The following is a 20992-nucleotide window of genomic DNA, read 5'->3' as shown; positions in this document are numbered from 1 at the left end:
AGACCAATAACTGACCTCCACTTATTAATTACTGTTTTTCTAAATCTTCTACTTTAGGTGCAGGATTGATTGACCTGGAGGAAGAAATAGAACCCCCAGTGGTTCCCACTGTTGCTAAACCCAGATGTACTACTCACTCTTGTTTCCGAGGTGTACAATGTACTGAGACTCAGGAGGGAGTCCAGTGTGGCCCCTGCCCCACAGGGTTTATAGGTGATGGAATTCAGTGCACCGATGTAGATGAGGTAGAAAACCTGCGATGATGTTGGTGCATTATAGTTTATAAGCATTCTACTTTTCATTACAATTAAACAAAATGAGTTTGTTTTTCAATAGGTTTCTCTTTCTTTGTAAATCTATCTGAATAATGGCTAATCCAGGTTTGCATGATTTGATGCTAGTCATTAATTTGTCGATGTAGTGTCAAGTGAATCCATGCTCTTCTGGAGTGCGCTGCGTGAATACCTTCCCAGGTTTCATGTGTGAAGATTGCCCAGCAGGTTATACAGGACAGAGAGTCCATGGGGTCGGATTGGAATTCGCAACACTAAATAAACAGGTAAGGAATGGACACCGCATGAAGGCTTATGTGGAAGCACAATTATGTGTGTATCACAAATCAAGAGCATAAAGGGATTGGGGGCTAAGCAGGAAATAGTACTGAGATCAAAAGAGGTTGGAAACAGAAATCAAGAGAATGGAGAACAAAGTTAGAATAAGGTTGGAATGAGAGTCAAGAGCAGGTGGAACTGAAAATTGAGATAGCAAAGGGAATGCAATGCAGAAGAGGATGGAACTCAGAAATAGATATAGAATAAGACCCAAGGGAAGGTAAACCTCTCGATCAAAAGAGGTGGTAATTAGACTGGAATGGGGAATAACTCAGGAAAGAAAGGGTTTGGAGAACAGAAAGTGAATTAGGAAACAAATTAGAGTCAAATTAGGTGAAGGATGTTGTTCTGATGTCATTCACATGGTCCTGAGTGAGAGACAAAGAGCTTTTTGGTAAGAAGCTCCAAGCACATGGCGGCACGGTGGCACAGTGGTTAGCACTGCTGCCTCACAGCGCCAGAGACCCGGGTTCAATTCCCGACTCAGGCGACTGACTGTGTGGAGTTTGCACATTCTCCCCGTGTCTGCGTGGGTTTCCTCCGGGTGCTCCGGTTTCCTCCCACAGTCCAAAGATATGCGGGTCAGGTGAATTGGCCATGCTAAATTGCCCGTAGTGTTAGATTAAAGGGGTAATTGTAGGGGTATGGGTGGGTTGTGCTTCGGCCGGTCGGTGTGGACTTGTTGGGCCGAAGGGCCTGTTTCCACACTGTAAGTAATCTAATCTAATCTAATCACATGACTTGCAGCAGGGATGACCAAAATACAGGGTTTTCAGAAGTAGAACAGCTGGTGGGGAGGTGCAGGATGTCAGAAGACTTCCCAAGGGAACAGTTTACTGCGTGATTTGTTGGGTCCTGAGGGAACTCCTATTCTGCACTCAAGAAGCAGTAGAAAAGCACATCTCATGAATTTCAGGCTTTCTCACCTCCTTTAAGTGGCTGAGTTTTGTGAGACATGGGAAACCTAGCCTCCTGTGGTTAAAACAAAACACCCAAATATAACATGAAGATACATGGTTTCTTCAGAATATTTAAAAGATCATTCTACTTCCCACAAGTGAATGTCTTGCCTGTCCTTTGTTCCATCGCCATTAAAACTGCAAGTGGATGAGTTCAGTTCCAGTTCGAGGATTGTTTTTGCATTGTAACTTCTGATGGGACCCTAATCCAACCAGTTTTGAGCCTCAAATTTCAGCAATTATTACAGGACTGCAATCACATGCACGTGAAACTGTGTAAAGGTCGACATTAGCCTCCCTGAAGGGTAATACTGATCCAATTGAACCTTTACAAAAATTCAATACATTTTCAATGTCTTTTTTTTCACCTGTTTCGGCCCACAACCTATTTAGAATCGGACAACCTGGGAAGTGACTGGTGCCTACTTTAAAACTTTGAGAGAAATGTAAAAGATTCCTTTCTTCCCCCTAACTCATTCTTTATGTTTCCAATTACACAGTGAACATTCTAAATTACATTGAAACAGGTCATTGTATCTATTTATTATCATGTGAAAAATGAAAAGTTACTAATCTTTATCAGCACAGTTTACAATAGCAGAAAATCTCAGAGCAAACACCATTAAAATTTGTTATTGGTTTCTAACAGTCTTCACCTGTTTACTCACATCCAGTTGGAGGAAATGGCTGAATCCTTTCTGTTCACAGAATCACAGAATAGTTACAATGCAGAAGAAGGCCATTCGGTCCACCATGTCTGCACTAGTTCTTCAAATGAGCATCATGACTTCGCGTCATCCTTTCACCCTTTCCTCATAAGCCTGCACATTACTCCTATTTAATTAATCATCCAATACTCTCTTGATCGCCTTGACTGAATTTGTCCCACCGTACTTTCTGAAAGTTTCTGTCCAGACCATCCCGAATGAAAAAGTATCTTTCCACATCACATTTACTTCTATTGCAAATCTTTTTAAATCTATTCCCTTACATTCTTGATCCATTTATGAGCAATAACAATATCATCCTGTTTACTTTGTCTGTACTGCTAGTGGTTTTGAAGACTGCATTTAAATCTTTCCTTAACCTTCTCCTCTCCCAGGAAATCAATCCCAACCTCTCCAATCTACAAATTCTTATTGGTGTCATTTTCAGTCAGCTTTTGTAGTTTTTAAAAATAGATTAGTAGATCAAAATAGCGTGGAATGAAATTTAAGGGGCGTAGTTTATCCTGCGATAGAAAGAATCAAGTGTTATGAGGAAAAGGCAGGAGAGTGGAGTGAAAGAATATCAGCTCAGCTATGATCTCATTAATTGGCAGAATAGATGCGAGGGGCTGAATGGCCTACCTCTGCTCCTATGTCTTATGATCAAGTTACACTAATTGTTGTGCAGAATGCAGATCAAATGGCAAAAATGTGAATAAAAAGTCTGAAAGTGTGAATTTGTAGAAATGCAGTGACCAAGAACTCAGTCCAAAAAGCTGAAAATTTACTGACTACACTCAAGCAAGTCAGAAAGGCAAAGCAATAATGTTCATGGGGAATTGTTCTGCGTCATTAACCATAATGAATTGTATCTGCAACAGGTCTGCATTGATATAGATGAATGTAGTGATGGAACGAATGGAGGCTGTGCTGAAAATTCCCAGTGCATTAATACTCTGGTAAGGATCCTGATTAAATCCACTATCTCCTTTGTGCATTTCATTCAAAAAAACCTGCAAACTGCTTAGCATGGAGAGCAATCCTATTAAATTGTGAGAAAATGTTTCACAAAATACTGCAAAAAAAAAAGCTGGTTAAAGAAGTTGAACCTCATGAAGTGGGAGGGTCTGTGCCAGATCGGATAAAAACATTGGTTTAAAGACAGAAAACAATATAGTGAATAATCACTTATCAAATTGAAGAAGCAGACAGCAATATTCCTCAAAATGTGGCAAATAGAGATGAATGATTGATTTATTATTGTCCCATGTACCAAGATACAGTGAAAAGTGTTGTTTTGCATACTGTGCGGGTAGGTCATACAATAGAAAGTGTATCAGGGTAGCAGAACAGAGTGCAGAACAGTGTTACAGACACAGAGAAGGTACAGAGAGAGAGAGATAAAATTTAACATTAGAAAAGTTTGTTCAGAAGTTTGATAACAGCGGTGAAGAAGCCGCTCTTATATCTATTTGTACATGTATTCAAACCTTCATATCTTCTGCCTGACAGAAGAGGGTGGAAAAGAGTATAATTAGGGTGGGTGGGGTCTTTGGTTGCTTTCCCGAGGCAGCGGGAAATATAGTCAGAATCAATGGCTCAGAGGCTGGTTTGCGTGATGGACTGGGCTGTGTTCACAACTCTCTGTAGTTTCGTATGGTTTGCTGTACTAAGCTGTGATGCATCCAGATAGGTGCCACCAGTGGTTTGAACATCCTTGACCATTGCTATCCAACCTTTAAAGATGCCTACCACTCCACAATTCAGACACAACGCTGTGCTCCTCCTCCCGGCTGACAGCAGAAACTGAAGCATGAGGACCCAGCACAGAAAGTAGTGCAGTGTTGGTCGAGGCAATGGAAGAGTTTCTATAAGACTGCTTAGAGTCAGTGGGCTGGTCCATATTCAAACATTCAGTGGCCAACATAATCAAATATGCCACAACTGTTACTGACTTCATGAGTAAGTGTGTAAAAGACTGCGTGCCACAGAAGTTAATGCAAGTGTTCCCCAACTGGAAACCATGGATGAACTGGGAGATCCACTCACTACGAAAGGTTAAAGAAGAACTGCAAATACCCCTGTCATGATCTGAATGCACAACCAGGGACTCCATCCAGGCCACCTGCTTTCTGTGGGTTTATGCTCAAGAAGGCTGATCTAACGTCGGAGGCAGTGATCATGGATACAGATACAACTGAGATTGTTGGGATAGGAGACATCATTTCACTGACCTTCTGATCAAAGCAAGGAAAGAATGCCAGATCGGGATGTATTGTTGCCCGTGATTCTGTTCGACTTTGCTTTGTAGCTCATTATGTTGTGTAAGCCTTGCCACAAATGACAGATGTCCATGTGATTGTTCTGACTCTTAGTTTGGTATTGCTTCTTGGTGTCTCTGATGGCCTTACGAAAGTCATACCTGGATTTTCTGTACAGGTCAGTACTCTGCAGCAGGATATAAATAGGCTGGCAGTCAATTCCCAGTTGGAATTCAGTATTGAGGAGTGTAAGCTGATACATTTAAGAAAAAGAATAGGAGAAGGCAATTTGTATTTAATGTTGAGAGTGTGGTGCTGGAAAAGCGCAGCAGGTCAGGCAGCTTCCGAAGAACAGGAGAGTCGATGTTTCGGGTAAAAGCCCTTCATCAGGATTTGCAACCCTCACTTTCACCTAATATGTGTTTAATGGCACAGTTCCAAAGAGTGTGTAGAAAGACCTGATAATATAGGTACATTGATTTTTGAAGGTGGTGGGCTACAATGAGTGTTTTCAGCAAAGCATTTGGTATCTTGGATTTCATAAATACAGAATTAAGGAATTTATGCTGAACCTTTGTAAAGTTCTGCTTAGACCTCAACAAGAACATTGTGTCCAATTCCGGAAGGATGCGAGGGTCCTTGACACGTTCAGAGGAACTTTACCCAAGTGGGGTGAGGGATGTTAGCTACAAGGTTATCTTGGATTTATCCTTGGAATGAAGGATTTTCAGGGAGATTTAAAAGATGTATACAATCCCATTGGCTGACAGTACAAGAATAAGGGAACATAAATTTAATACTTTAAATAAAAGTTTTGTGGGAGGGGGCAGGGTTTGTGAGGGAAGACTTTTTGCACAACAAATGGTAATGATCTGCAACTCACTGCTTGTGAGTTGGTGGGTGCAAAAGTGATCAATAATTTTAAGAGGAAATTGAATGAGCATGTGTCTGAAATATACTTGCAGGACTACAGGGAATGAAACTGATTGGATTGTTTCACAGAAAGATTTCATGGACTTGATGGGACAAATTGCCTCTTTCCCATGACATTATGATGTTGCCATCTTTACTCATGGCGACAAATGTTTTATCATCAACATTTGAACAATATGGTCCTAATAATAACTCAGATGTGAAAGAAATAAGGGGAAGTGATCAAGACTTTGGTGGGGGGGGGAGGGGCGGAGCTGGATAATAGAATTTAAGCTTTTGAGAACAAGATGTTCAAATTAAGAGATTGGCCGAGGTTGGCATTTTCATGATTTGAGCCAGCGAGAGATCAACATGGTCCAAGTTGAGAGCCATCAGGATTTTTGGAATTTCAGGGTTTTGGGGGATATATCAGGGTCCTCAATATTTAGATCAAGGAAAGATCAGGATCTTCATGTTTGGGTTGTGAAAATTCAGAACCTTTTAAGATTGTGTTGTGTAGAGATCAAATCCTTAAGATCTTTTGAGTTTGGAAAGATTAGAATCTTTGAGGTCTGCTTCAGAAGGTGACACTAGGCAACACAGAATCCATTAAAAGTCTCTCCTATATATGTGAAATTTTCTACTATGCTGTATCTCTCCCTCCTTCCTGTAGTATATTGTTCCATCTCTCCCCTGGATTTAGTCAGTTTCTCTTTCATCTGCAATTACTCTCTCACAGGATAACTCTCTCACATGCTTTGCCCTGCATTGCACCTCTCTCTCACTCTGTGCTGTACTACCCTCACACCCATGCACTTGCCCTCCTGGAATATGTGTCTCTCTCTATATTGTATTCATTTTAATCAATCTGTTTGGACATGTAATAACACATGCTGGGAACAGGTGAGACTTGAACCCAGATCTTCTGGTTCAAAGGTAGGGACATTACCACTGCACCACACAATCCTATCTCTAGAATGTGGTGCTTTTATTCTGTTTTTGCATACCATACTTCTCTCAGGTTCTGTCCTGTTTGGTATCTTTCACTCTCTCCATATCTCCCCTCCCTGTACTGTAACTTGTGCTTTTTTTTCCCCTGTGGTCTCAGTCTTACTCTGCCTCTTTCACAACCTTCTAACCAAAAAGAGGAAATGATGAACTTTAATTTTATACAAAATAAATCTGTTCACGGTTAAGGAGAGTCTTGATGTTTATCTTTCAGGAAATCACCATTCTGCTCATTGCCACATACAAAAAATAGAATATCGATTACAATTCACTCCAATCTGTTGCCTATTAGATTTGTAATTTATTTTGCTGTTTATTGTAGGGATCGTTCAGATGTGGGCCCTGTCAGTCTGGGTATGTTGGAGACCAAGAGAGGGGCTGCAAGCAACAGAAGAGCTGCAGCAACAGTCTCCTGAACCCCTGCCACACGAATGCACAATGCTTTATGGAAAGGGATGGCGTCATTTTGTGTACTGTGAGTTTTTAGCATTGACTCCACGTCAATGGTTGGCATTGAGTGCTATGGATTGACTGAGGAAAGCAGTGCAGTGAGAGAAAGCACTCCATGACTCAATCAGATCTAATGCCCTCTGTTTCTCTTTGAATTGAAACTGGATGTTTGAGTGCGCTGTGCAATTAGAGACATCGTAGGATGTTTCAAGGTCTCGAGAGATTCAGTGGCTGGGGTAGAAGCAACAAATGAGTGCAATCTATCTGCTGTGTGAATGAAGCAGTCCTAATGACTGAATGTTCACTCAATCTTTCTGACATTAAGTTAAGTGCATACAGCAATTAACAGTATCCAGTCACAGGCAAGCTTCTGTGACTAAGAGCATTTAGGGCAATGGAAATTTCCATTACCTAATTCCAGCATTGCCTGTGTTAATTGTGGAATAAATTGTCAGAAGTTCAGTTTCAGTGACTGAATAAAGTGTTTTGAAAGTAACCTTCCCACAACTAAACTAGTCTGGTGTATATAGTAAATGAGATCTATTGCCTTTTCTTAACTTTAGCTTTAAGGGTATGTTGCATACAAACCCGTACCTTCTGAAAATCAATGCATTAGTTGTCAATTAACAATACATAGCTTGTTTAAGTGTGAATGAACAAATATCAACTCAGATAAAGACTGAGACAAAGATCAATGGGTGCTGGAAATCTGAAACAAAAACAGATATTGCTGGAGAAACTCACCACGTCTGGCAGCATCTGTGTAGAAAAAACAGTTAACAGTTTGCGTCCAATGACCCTTCTTCAAAACTCAGTGTGTTCATAGCAATTTTGTATATATCTTTCCAGATTTGTTCCTTCTTTCACACCATCCCTATCTTGAAATGTTAACCCACATCCCCCCCCCAACCTCATGATATGATTTTATAGAATCACTTGTCTTCCAGTATCTTGTCAATGTTTGTCATGTGCCGTACAACCTACAACCCTGAACAGATAATGACTGCATGCATTATTTTATGTCAGAATCCTCACGGCCATCTTATTTCCTTTATAGTGTGGAATCGGCTGGGCTGGAAATGGTTACATATGTGGAAAAGATACTGACATTGATGGCTATCCTGACCAAGAACTTAGGTGCCCAGATAAGAGCTGCAGAAAGGTGAGCAAAAATATTTGAAAAATCACAGTGGCTATGTCCAGTTACTGTAAAAGTATGGAATTCATTCTTTTGCATTCTCAGAAGAGCACAAGCCAATGTATGCATTGAGAATGCATTACTGTATGTTTAAAGAATTCATGGCAATAAGGAAGGAAAAGAGGCAGGATGGAAGGAACCTCAGAGATTGGAGGTTTGTTTAGCATCAGATAATTACATTTATTTCCCTGTTTACTCCATTTAGTGCATTGCTTGCATTTCTCTGGTAATTTTCCAGCTATGTGCAGCTATGAATTAGCACACTGGAAACGGAAACATTTCAAAGTCATTTTCAATCAAACCGAATTTACATTCATGAAGTTCACAGCAAATGTGGTGGTTTGTGTGTAATTTTATGGTAACTAGAGAAAGTGATCAATCCCAGCTAGATCTCAAACTGGTGAGATTCTCAGTAAAACCTGTTTGAAAAGACAGGATCTGAAGTTTTATGTCTGCTCCAAATAGGATCGAATACTGCCATAATGTAGGCAGGCAATGACCTAGTGGTATTATCACGAGACTATAAAGCCAGAAACTCAACTAATGCCCAGGGGACCTGGCTTCAAATCCCACAGGGTTCTAATGATGACCATGTCAATTATTGGAAGAACCGATCTGATTAACTAATGCCCTTAAGGGAAAGAATTCTGTCATCCTTACCTGGCGTACATGTGACTCTAGATCCTGACTCTTAACTGCCCTCTGGGGAATTAGGGATAGGCAATAAATTCTGGCCTGGCCAGTGATACACACATGCTGTGAATGAATAATAAAAAAATCCTGGATTCACCTCAACTTCTGATTTCCAAGGTGATTTTGAAGTTTTGGTACTTTTTTTCAGTTTACTTTCCTCTGCTGAGGTAAAGACTGTTTCACTTGTAGAAATTTATCCCATGAGTTATTTCAAAGCATTCAATCATTTATCTGAATATGCTACAACAGAACAGAAAAATGCTCCCATTGTTTATCGTCCTTGAAGCATTTCTCATGTTTTGATTTTCTCTTCTCCTGTCTGACCCCCTTCCCTTTCTGTTTCACCATTTTAGGTGATTCTGTTTGTTGCCTCAGGACATATATCCTTCTCTTTTCCAATATTTGATTCCCCTACTTCATCTCTTTCATTATTTACTCTTCTGTTCCTTTTGACTCTCACTTTCTGGAGGTCCATTGATCTTAACAGCGTTTGGAGAATTTTGGGTTGGCTTTACTGAAGGCCCAGCCTCTATACTGTCTGGTAGCAACACAAGATCACAGCCAGGGTCTGTGGGGTTGGTGGACAGCAGGTCATGGAGAGGCAGCAGCATCAGGACTGTGTCAGAGCTTGGCAGGAGGTGATGGGGCAGAGATTTATTAATCAGCACAAGGACGGGAGTGAAGTTATATACACAGGGTCATGACCTACAAGGGCGGGGTGGGGCTGGGAAGGTGTATGAAAATCTGATCAGGGTAGGCAGAAGCTGAAGACTTTCCTGTCAGGCCAAGGCTGAACACTTCTGCTCGTCCTCATCTACAAGAAATGATGAAAGAAGCAGATCTTGCACCAAATCAGCACCTCCCACATTGCTTCTCTTATTGAGCATCCAAAAGTGTGGACCTTCTCTGGTTCAGGTGAGCTTTAAGAAAAAATACTGATTCTCCCATTGGGCTATAAATCCTACCTGCCTTTTTCAGGAGCTTTGCTGGGGGATTTTGTTTATTTTTAATTTCAGCAAATGAGAATGGAGTTGGTTGCTCGATCCCAAAATGTTAAGCATTTTGCCCAATTCTTTGACTCTTCCCTGACCTTCCCATAAAACTCAGGAGATACAATGCCTGCTGTTTCATCTTCTACCTTCAGGTTGTCCATTGCCTAAAACAGTGACTTATTTGCACTTTGTTCAACTTAATAGTTTGTATTTGATGCTTTCAATGCAGTCTCCTGGTAGTTGCTTTGCACGAGTGTGACTTTGAGCTTCCAGTCACTTGCTTTTTTCTTTCTCTGCCTCACTCCCACTTTGATCTCCTTGTCCTGAGCTGAATCTTTTCAATCAGTGACTGCTCCTTCTGCAGCCTGGGCAGTGCCACTGGGAATGACAGCATTGCTGAAGCTTCCTCAGAAACAAGAGAGTACCTCAAAACCACAGAGAATTTGTGGAGGAAGTTTGAGCCAGGCAGACATGCCTGGACTGTCAGATTCAGGAGAACAGTTGCTATGGCATCTCCTACTGCTGGGGAACCCCCTGAAAACACCCCAAGTTTATATGGCAGTCTCTTATTGCAGAATTAGGCAAGGCTATTATGGGTAAAAATGCCCACAAAGGCCATTGCATGCAGCTCGGTTGGCTACCTACTGATACTGGGAGAAAGTGAGGACTGCAGATGTTGTGCTTTTCCAGTACCCAGTGGGAATGGTGGGAATGTCACTAAAGTTTCTGTTCCAGCTCCTGGCAATAAGTCATTGTGGCAAGGTGGCACAAAGTCGTTTTTGTCATTTACATAAATGATTTGGATGCGAACATAAGAGGGACAGTTAGTAAGTTTGCAGATGACACCAAAATTGGAGGTGTTGTGCACAGTGAAGAGGGTTATCTCAGATTACAACTTGATCAGATGGGCCAAAGAGCTGAGAAGTGGCAGATGGAGTTTAATTCAGATAAATGCGAGGTGCTGCATTTTGGGAAAGCAAATCTTAGCAGGACTTATACACTTAATGGTAAGGTCCTAGGGGATGTTGCTGAACAAAGAGACCTTGGAGTGCAGGTTCATAGCTCCTTGAAGTGGAATCTCAGGTAGATAGGATAGTGAAGAAGGCGTTTGGTATACTTTCTTTTATTGGTCAGAGTACTGAGGACAGGAGCTGGGAGGTCATGTTGCGGCTGTACAGGACATTGGTTAGGCCACTGTTGGAATATTGTGTGCAATTCTGGTCTCGTTCCTTTCAGAAAGATGTTGTGAAACTTGAAAGGGTTCAGAAAAGATTTACCAGGATGTTGCCAAAGTTGAAGGATTTGAGCTATAGGGAGAGGCTGTTTTCCCTCGAGTGTTGGAGGCTGAGGGGTGACCTTATAGAGGTTTACAAAATTATAAGTGGCATAGATAGGATAAATAGATAAAGTCTTTTCCCTGGGGTGGGGGAGTCCAGAACTAGAGGGCATAGGTTTAGGGTGAGAGGGGAAAGATATAAAAGGGACCTAAGGGGCAACTTTTTCACAAAGAGGGTGGTACATGTATGGAATAAGCTGCCCGAGGATGTGGTGGAGGCTGGTACAATTGCAACATTTAAAAGGCATTTGGATGGGTATATGAATAGGAAGGGTTTGGATGCGTATGGGCCGGGTGCTGGCAAGTGGGACTAGATTGGGTTGGGATAACTGGTCGGCATGGACAAGTTGGACTGAAGGGTCTGTTTCCGTGCTGTACATGTCTATGACTCTATGACTGTAAGACGTCAGACTCCTTTCTCATTACCACCTCCCACCATCTTTTCACAGCGACTGACTGATGGTCTTGATTCTTCTCTGCCATTTCCAGCTCTTCTAGAGCCATCTTTCATTCCTTTATTTATCCCATGGCCATCCCTCTCTCCATTTCTCCATTACCTTTTTCATCATTTAAATGAACCTGAAACATTGGCTTGGGATTCTAATTGTCCATGGGGTCCAGAGAACCAGTTTGTGGCACTTGGATGATCTGCCAACATTTCCGGGAAGCCTGAGAAAGGATGGGATGGGGCTGTCACTGCCAAGGCCAGCATTTGTTCTCTTGAATTACCCTTGAACTGGGTAGCTTGCTACATCAATTCAGAAATGGTGAAGAGTCAACAACACGAATGGGTCTGGAGTCCCACAGCTATTAAACCAGGTAAATCCGACAGATTTCCTTCTGCCCTAAAGGGCATTAGTGAACCAAATGGGTACTTATGAACCTAGCTTTCCATTGGATTTAAGTTCCACTAGCTACCATGATGGGATTCAAACCCATGTTCCTAGACCATTAGCCTAAGCCCTTTGATCATTAGTCCAGCGACATTATCATTTCACCATCATTGCCTCTAGCTTGTCATTCTTGAAAAATAACATGGCAAGTGAGTAAATTTCCAAAGCAGTTCTACTCTCTATTCAAATAATTTGGAAAAAATATAAAGGAAAATTAAAAAGGAATAGGCACTCCATTTTTCTTCAAAAATATTTAAACTTTGTATTTGAAAATATACCATGCGGATTGCAGGTCCGACGTTCTCCCAGCTTTGTACAAGTCAGATGGAGTGTCATGTCTGATCTGATTTTGACCCTCAATACGCCGGACATGAGCTGTAGCAGCTCCTTGCAGCTGGAAATGGCTGCAGAAGTTCAATGGTTACTGCAGACCCCCAACTGAAGGAATGGCAGCCATCTGCAAAACCTTGTGAGTGTTGATGGAAAACAGCGGCCAGTCAGCCACCAGCCCTGAGAATAAAAGTTGTCTTTCTACTCCTTTACTTTGAGTAAGGTTTGACAGAATACCTCTTCTTTGTGAACAGATATTCAAGAAGAAATTAGCTGAAAGGGTGCAGTTACACTGCTTCCAACTCATTTTCAAGTTCACACCTCTGTCCCTAATTGATCTTGAACTGAGTAGCTTGCTAGACCATTTGGAAATACCAGAAATTTAAAATGGGATAGACATCCATTGCTGTCAGTCATATACATTTTCTTCTTCGGCTTAACCAGATGATCCATACAAACTACTAATATTTTTCTGAAATACACAGTCATGCAAATACTACTGTAGGGAAAGACAGTTTGAGGCACACATCAAAGAGAGCTACAGCCTTATTTAATCAACTGAAAGAACTGTTTGAGGCTGAAATTATGAAACTGGGAGTCTCAATGAGTACAAGTGTGGCTTACACTTCTGGTATTATCTCCATTTCTACCATCCATATTTGCATCAAACAGTGACTTCATATCAGGAATGTGACTTTATCACTTCAATCCTTATAGTGTCCCTGACTTTGGAATCTGGTAGGAAACAAATGTTATCTGGCCCATTACTTCAGTGTGTCACCAAGTGTGGAGAGTTCTGTCCTGCTGTTGGAGCCCCCACAATGATTTGTGAAAGTCACAGTAGGTCTGAAAAACAAGTGAGTAGTACAAGTGTTGACTGGTAATATTAGATTCTGTATTGTACTGGAGACTATGGATAGATTAGAAAACTTAGCCATTTTCAGTCTTATTCTTTGGATCAGATTGACCCATTTTCTCAATACTGAAAATATGAAGCTACTCTTTGTAAACGATTTAGAAGTGGACATATATGCAATATTTATTTTCTTTTTTTTTATCTTTGTTTGCTCCTTAGGATAACTGTATATTTGTTCCCAATTCTGGACAAGAAGATGCTGATGGTGATGGGGCTGGAGATGCTTGTGACGATGATGCAGATGGAGATGGCATTTTCAATGCACAGGCATGTGTTTAAAATATAACACCAACATTTCTTTCTTAGATTTGTAATCATTTAGTTGGAGATACTAAGAGCTGTGTGCAGCTGGGGAGGTGTGTCGAAGACATAGTAACAAAAATAGAATATTTCAATCAATAGTGTTTTGGATAAATAAATAACCATTCTTTTGCAAATGTGAACTGTTCCTTAACCTTTCTGAGTAGCCAATTCCCAATAATTTTGTTTGTTGCTTTTGTGTCTTCTTGAATTTGCTGCCTCCCGTTTGTCTGCTGATAGCTCTTGCTCAGGCAAATTACTCTATATCAGCCATTGAGATGAAAGGCATGAACAAGTCATCAACAAGGTTTTTGTCAGTCAGCAGATTTTTTTGAAATTCAAGTTTTCAAAGCAGATTTGCTTTGTGCTCAATAAAATTGGAAAAGGATAAAAGACATCTAAGTTAGAGTGTTTCAACGCAGGTTAGTAGCAGGATAGCTTGAGAAGCAGGATAGTATTCCACATTGTAGGCACCTGTTGGGTTTGTTAGCACTGTGCCTGGTTCAGCTTCTTTTGGAAGCCCTTTTTGATGTAGGTGATGAGTGCTAGGACTGGATCACGTGTGCTGTGCCTCTTATGGAAATCAGCTTGAGCAACATTAAGGATGGTCTCAACGTCCAGAGAAATGCATTGCAGGATAGAATGCTTAAAGTTCCTAAAGCACACAAAAAGAATCAAAGCAGTCAATAAAGCTGATTACCAATGCGAGACCTTATCATGGGTTCAGAGTGGCAGTGAGTTTTCCATATGTCACATCTTCAGGAGGGAGTTTGAACTGATGATTCTTGTGTAAAAGTGAGTTAGCCAGAAACAAGCACAGGGCCAAAGTGTTTCAGGACATCGAGTGCACAATTGTCATATTCTGCTGCTTTGTAACATTTCAATTCTATCAATACTTTCTCAGGCCTGTGATCTTGAGGCAATCAGGGCTACTATGTTGGGCACATAACTTTTCTGTTCATTGGAGATTATGTGTTTTCTTTTCTGATGGTGTCTTCACTGCATGGAACAAATGACTGGCAATTTCTCACAGAGGAACTGATTAGCAATTTAGTGCAGGTGATTTTGAGCTACTTGAAAGTAGCAAATCAAGCTGTAGCACTTAGTCTGAAATAAGTGAAAATGAGCCCTGCTGTTGAGCAGGGTAGTCCTGTTCTATCCTGTGGGTAGAGGACTGGTTGACTAACAGGAATCAAAGAGTGGGGATAAATGAGTGCTATTCTGGTTGACAATCAGTAACTAGTGGTATGCCTCAGGAATAAGTGTTGGGACCGCAATTATTCACAATTTATACAGATGATTTGGAGTTGGGGACCACGTGTAGTGTGTCAAAGTTTGCAGATGACATTAAGATGACTGGCAGAGCAAAGTGTGCAGAAGACTGTGAAACTTAGCAGAGGAACATAGATACTTTAAGTGAGGTCTGGCAGATGGAATACAATGTTAATAAATGTGATAAAGGATTATTTCTTGGATGGTAAAAAGTCATAGCATGCTGCTATGCAGAGGGACCTGGATGTCCTTGTGCATGAATCACAGAGGGTTAGTCTGCAGGTACAACAGGTAACTAGGTAGGCAAATGGAATTTTGTCCTTCATTGCTAAAGGGATTGAGTTTAAAAGCAGGGAGGTTATGTTGCAGCTATACAGGGTGCTGGTGAGACCATACCTGGAGTACTGTGTGCAGTTTTGGTCTCCTTACTTGAGAAGGGATGTACTGGCTCTAAAGGGGGTGCACAGGAGGTTGATTATGGAGTTGAGGCATTGGCTTATGGGGAGAGACTGAGTAGACTGGATCATATTGATTGGAATTCAGAAGAACGAGGGGGGATCCTATAGAAACATATAAAATTATGAAGGGAACAGATAAGATATAAGTAGAGAGGATGTTTCCACTGGCAGGTGAAACTAGGAAAATAGTTCACAATTAGGGGGAGCAGATTTGGGACTGAATTGAGAGGAACTTATTCATCCAGAGAGTTGTAAATCTATGGAATTCCCTGCCCAGTGAAGTAGTTGACATTACTTCAGTAAATGCTTTTAAAGCTAAAGTAGATATTTTTTTGAACAATAAAGGAATTAAGGGATATGCTGAAAACGCATGTAAGTGGATCTGAGTCCATGAAAAGTTCAGCCGTGATCTTACTGAATGGCGGAGCAGGCTCAAAGGGCCAGATGGCCTACTCCTGCTCCTTGTTCTTATATTCTTATGTTGGTTTCTACTGATATGTTGTGACATGCAGAATTAAGGAACTCAAAGACACGATCAGCTATATCAAGGTCACCACTTCATTCATATTCCTTTAGACCCCAAACTGTAATAATAATGTTGGCAAGATATCAAACAGGAAATTAGAGACATATGCAATTAAACTACATCTGTAATTATGGGCGACTTTAATCTGTGTATAGATTTGGCAAATCAAATCAGTAGCGGTACTGTAGAGAAAGCATTGTGGAGTGTAAACATGATAGTTTGCTAAATGAATATGTTGAGGAGCCAACTAAAGATCATACCATCCTAGAGTAGGTATTGTGTAATGAGAAAGGGATAGTTGACAAGCTATTATGGGTCACGCCTTGGGAGAAGCGTGACCATAATATGATAGAATCCTTCATTGAGATGGAGAGCAATGTTGTTGATTCTGACAGTAGGGTCCTGAACCCAAACAAAGGGTACAATGATGCTATGAAGTTTGAGATGGCTATGATAAATTGGGATTATTGGCTGATGTTGGATAAGCTGAAGATTGTGGCAAATGCATCAGCTTTAACTTTTGCACTGATATGCTGGGCTCTTCCATCATTGAGGACGGGAATATTTGTGAAGCATCCTCCTCCATTGAGTTGTTTCATCGTCCACCACCATTCACAACTGGATGTGACAGGACAGCACAGTTTAGCTCTGATCCCTTGGTTGTTTTGCTTTGCTCTATCATTTGGTTCTTGTGTTGTTTGGTCATGTAGTCTGTTTTGTACATTTACCAGGCTGACACCTCATTTTTAGGTATGCCTAGTAACACTCCTGGCATGCCCTCCTATACTTTCCATTGATCCCAAGGCTTGATGGTATTGGAAGAGTGAGGGATATTCTGGATCAAGAGGTTGCAAATTATGCTGAAATACAATTTTGCTGATGCTGATAGCACACAGCACCTCATGGATACCCATTTTCTAGTCGCTAGATCTTATCCAAAACTGTCAAAGGTTGATAGCTGCTTGGAACTCTCTTCCATAAATGGCAATTAATAATTCCATGGTTAATTTTAAATCTGAGATAATACCTTTACTTAACGAAAATGTACCTAAGGGATATGAGCCAAAGGCAGGTTAATGGAGTTGACCACAGAGCAGCCATGATCTAATTGAATGGCCTACTCTTTCTCCTGTGTTCCTATTTAGTTGGGTGAGGGTGCCACACAACGTGACATTCTCAATGTCAATTTCTAATTTACTACTCTTCATAAGCTTCAGTTCATTCAAAGCGCTGCTTATCCACTACCCTTCATTAAGATTTTTAGGCTCCTAGTCTTCTAGCAATTTAAATTTAAAATTTTTGTCTTATATATAAATCATGGCCTTATCTGCCCATATGTCTTTAACCTTCTCTGATCCTAAAACCTATTATTTTCACATAATGAAGAAGAATTAATGAAAATGTGTTCATGGCACTGATGCCTGAGTGAAAGGAAAGCATGTCAAGAACTCAGCTAAGACATTTATGAGATAGCACGCAAGCACTGTAAAAAAAAAGCTACAATGGACAAACTAGCAGGAAACTTGCCACCGGGATACATGAACACCAACTGGCCACCAAAAGACATGACCCACTCTCACTAGTTTCTATACATACAGACAAGGAAGGACACAATTTTGACTAGTACAACACACATCCTCGGACAGGCAAAACAAAGACATGCATGAGAATTTGTAGAGGCATGGCATTCTAATCAGAACTCCTTCAATAAATACATAGGTTTAGATCCTATCTACCTTCCCTTGAAAAAGAAAAGAACCAGAAATGACATCACCCACCTTAAGAACCCAAGACCTATAAATAGAGAGGTGGGTCATACCACCAACGCTTCACCAGAGACTCTCACTGATGATGTTACCTCGTATGGTGACGAAACATCTGAAAACAAACCTTCAAGCTCAGCAAGCTAACTTACATACTTAAACTCAGCTAAGAGTTCAGTACAGCCACCATTTTTTTTGTTATTCATTCCTGGCATCTGGGCATTACTGACAAGGCCAACATTTACAGTCGAACCCTAATTGCCCTTCAAAGGTGATGGTGAGCCATCTTCATAAACCACCTCACAGGCCTTGAAGAGGTTGTAAGGTTTTGACCAGTGATGAAGGAAGGGAAATCAAATGTACAGCAAGTGATGCAGGATATATTGACTACATGAGACAAATTGCTAAAATGCCATTCAATGATGCACCCCTTCCTCCCTCACCCTGGGTGAAAGGTTGTGAAATCTATACCCCAGTGAAGATTTCCCTCATTTTAGAGCAATGCTCCACACATTTGCCACACTTTCCTCTGTAAATGGGTAACAATTTCAAGCAACTGCGCAACAAACAACGGAGGAGCTAATGACAATATTTATGGCATTTTTCAACATAAAAGCAACGAGTGTGAATTGGAGAATTTCTGAAAGCAGAATGCATTTGTTACCCAGTGCTGTCCGCACAGAATGAATCCAGGAGGCATTCACAGCACACAATGATAGCAACTGGAACAAATTTCACCAGGGTCAGTCTTAGGTCATGTCAATCCCAGCCAACAACTTGCCAAACCGGAACACTGCCTCACAAATGCCTGACTTCAGAGTTGCTAGGTTGGCTAGCAGACAGCATACAAAATCAGCCAGTTTGAGACAGGTTAGCGGGAAAGCTATCTTGCAGTTTACAATGAGGAATACAGTTCAGATATACAAAACCAAAAACTGAACTCAATAGAATACCTTCCAGTAGTTCTATGGCTGCACAATTAAACTATCCATTTAAAGAGAACAATTACAACCTATAATTTACTCCCATATTCTTTCCATTAGTAGGTGTATTAATTCACTGGCTGATAATGTTCACGTTATTGGACATATAATCTAAGGCAGGGTTTTCTCATTAAATAAATTAGGTTAAACCATAAATTATGTGCAAATTAAGCTCAATAAAAATCCCATTACTCTCCATTTTTACCTATTGTCTATTTTTTTTTCACAGTATTAAAAATGTCAAGGGATATAAGGATGGCGTGAAAAAATGGTACGGAGGTAGAATTTAAGCCACAATCTTTTTGAATAGGCCCATTCCTGCTCTTATTTCACATGTGCCTTTCTTCCCTTTACCAATATGCAGCCACAGAATTGACTGCCCTTTATCCCTGCACCGAATGCTTTAACAGAAACACTGAAAGGGGTGGGGAATCAGCTGTTTGCAACTGCTTACAATTCAGCAACGACAACTTGTATTTACATAATGCCTTTCACATAGTAAATCATCCCAAAGTGCTTCACAGGATAGCTCGCAAACAAAAGGTGATTCTGAACCACAAAAGGGGTTTTAAGGACAAGTGACCAGAGACAGCTTTAAAAAAACGGTGTTGTAAAGTGTGGCGCTGGAAAAGCACAGTAGATCAGGCAGCACCCAAGGAGCAGGAGAATCAATGTTTCTGCTCATGCTCCTCGGATGGTGCCTGACCTGCTGTGCTTTTCCAGCGCCACACTTTTCGACTCTGACTCTCCAGCATCTGCAGTCTTCACTTTCTCCTAGCTCTAATAAGCAGGTATTTAAAAGCATCTCAAAGGACAAGGAAGATGGAGAGGTACAGGAAGGGTATTTCAGGTCTTAAAGCTTAGACAACTGAAGGCACAACCACCAGTGGGAAAAATGAAAACTTGGGCTGCATAGTAGGCTAAAGTGGATGGGTGGGTGGGGGACACCTGGGAGATGCTCTGAATACAATTCAACAGCTTGGATTTTATATTTGTTTAACCCATGCATTCTAATAAGGAGTTTCCAAATAATTGCAGAAGAAAATGTACTGGAGAGAGATTTGTCATTTCTTTCTCAGCAAATATACTTGCAGCTCATGTTTTATAACTGGATTGGTCATCTCTCCTTCACCATTATGATACATGGATACCTTCTGTTGTTGAACCACTCTATATCACTGGAAACAACTTGAAAAATTTAAATGTAAACCTCACTGGCCTTAACCAGATTATGCCCCGGAATATATCCAGATTTGTTACATTTATTGAAGCAAATTATAGCTCTTTTAGAGTAAACTGAAATCAGAGGTAGTTCTCTGATTCTCAGGTACTATACCCTCTACCTACTCACACAAGTTTTGCTGCTAGACTGGGTCTGCAGCAGGTGGTGAGGGAACCAACAAGAGGGAAAAACATACTTGACCTCATCCTTACAAATCTGCCAGCTGCAGATGCATCTGTCCATGACAGTATCAGTAACAGTGACCACCACACAGTCTTTGTACTGTCTTCGCATTGAGAATAACCTCTTAATATGTTGTGTGGCCATGCTAAATGGGACAGATTTCAAACAGATCTAGCTACTCGAGGCTGAGCATCCGTGAGGCGCTGTGGGCCATCAACAGCAGCAGAATTGCACTCCAGCACACTCTGTAATCTCACGGCCTGGCATATCCCCCACTCAACAACTACCTTCAACTCTGCTTCAATGGAAAGTACGGGAGGGCATGCCAGAGTAGCATCAGACATACCTAGAAATGAAAAGTCAACCTAGTGAAGTTACCAAACAGGACTAATTGCATGCCAAACAGCATAAGTAGGAGGTGATAGACATAGCCAATTGATGTCACAACCAATAGAGCAGATCTAAGCTCTCAGTTCTTCCATATCCAGTCATGAATGGCGGTGGACAATTAAACTGGAGGAGGAGACTCCATAAATATCCCATCCTCAATGATAGAAGAGCCCAAGACATCTGTGTAAAAGGTAAGACTGAAGTATTTGCAGCAATCTTCAGCCAGAAGTGCCGAGTGGATGTTCCATCTCAGCCTCCTCCAGTGGTCACCAACATTATTGGGGAGATTGGATGCCTCTTCACAGAGCGCTTTCGGGAACATCTCCAGGACACCCGCAACAATCAACCCCACCACCCTGTGGCCCAACATTTAAATTCCCCCTCCCACTCTGCCAAGGACATGCAGGTCCTGGGCCTCCTCCACCGCTGTTCCCTCACCATCTGACGCCTAGAGGAAGAACGCCTCATCTTCCACCTCGGAACACTTCAATCCCAGGGCATCAATGTGGACTTCACCAGTTTCCTCATTTCCCTTCCCTTATCCCAGTTCCAACCTTCCAGCTCAGCACTGTCCTCATAACCAGTCCTACCTGCCAATCTCCCTTCCCATCTATCTGCTCCACCCTCCT

General features: G+C 41.3%; 1 protein-coding gene across 1 annotated transcript in view; it reads left to right on the top strand.

Annotated features, from left to right (window-relative positions):
* Positions 1-20992, top strand: part of LOC122558293 (thrombospondin-4-like) — a 124684-nt gene that overhangs the window by 72452 nt on the left and 31240 nt on the right. Inside the window, exons 7-12 of the mRNA XM_043706705.1 lie at positions 58-245; positions 422-559; positions 3159-3236; positions 6781-6933; positions 7966-8070; positions 13426-13533. Of these exons, the coding sequence (XP_043562640.1) occupies positions 58-245; positions 422-559; positions 3159-3236; positions 6781-6933; positions 7966-8070; positions 13426-13533 (770 nt within the window). The remainder of the gene's footprint in view (positions 1-57; positions 246-421; positions 560-3158; positions 3237-6780; positions 6934-7965; positions 8071-13425; positions 13534-20992) is intronic.

This window comes from Chiloscyllium plagiosum, chromosome 2 (genome assembly GCF_004010195.1).
Source record: "Chiloscyllium plagiosum isolate BGI_BamShark_2017 chromosome 2, ASM401019v2, whole genome shotgun sequence".
Classification (NCBI taxonomy): Eukaryota; Metazoa; Chordata; class Chondrichthyes; order Orectolobiformes; family Hemiscylliidae; genus Chiloscyllium; species Chiloscyllium plagiosum.
The sequence above is the reverse complement of the archived record's forward strand: the minus strand, read 5'-3'. Positions and strand labels throughout refer to the sequence as shown.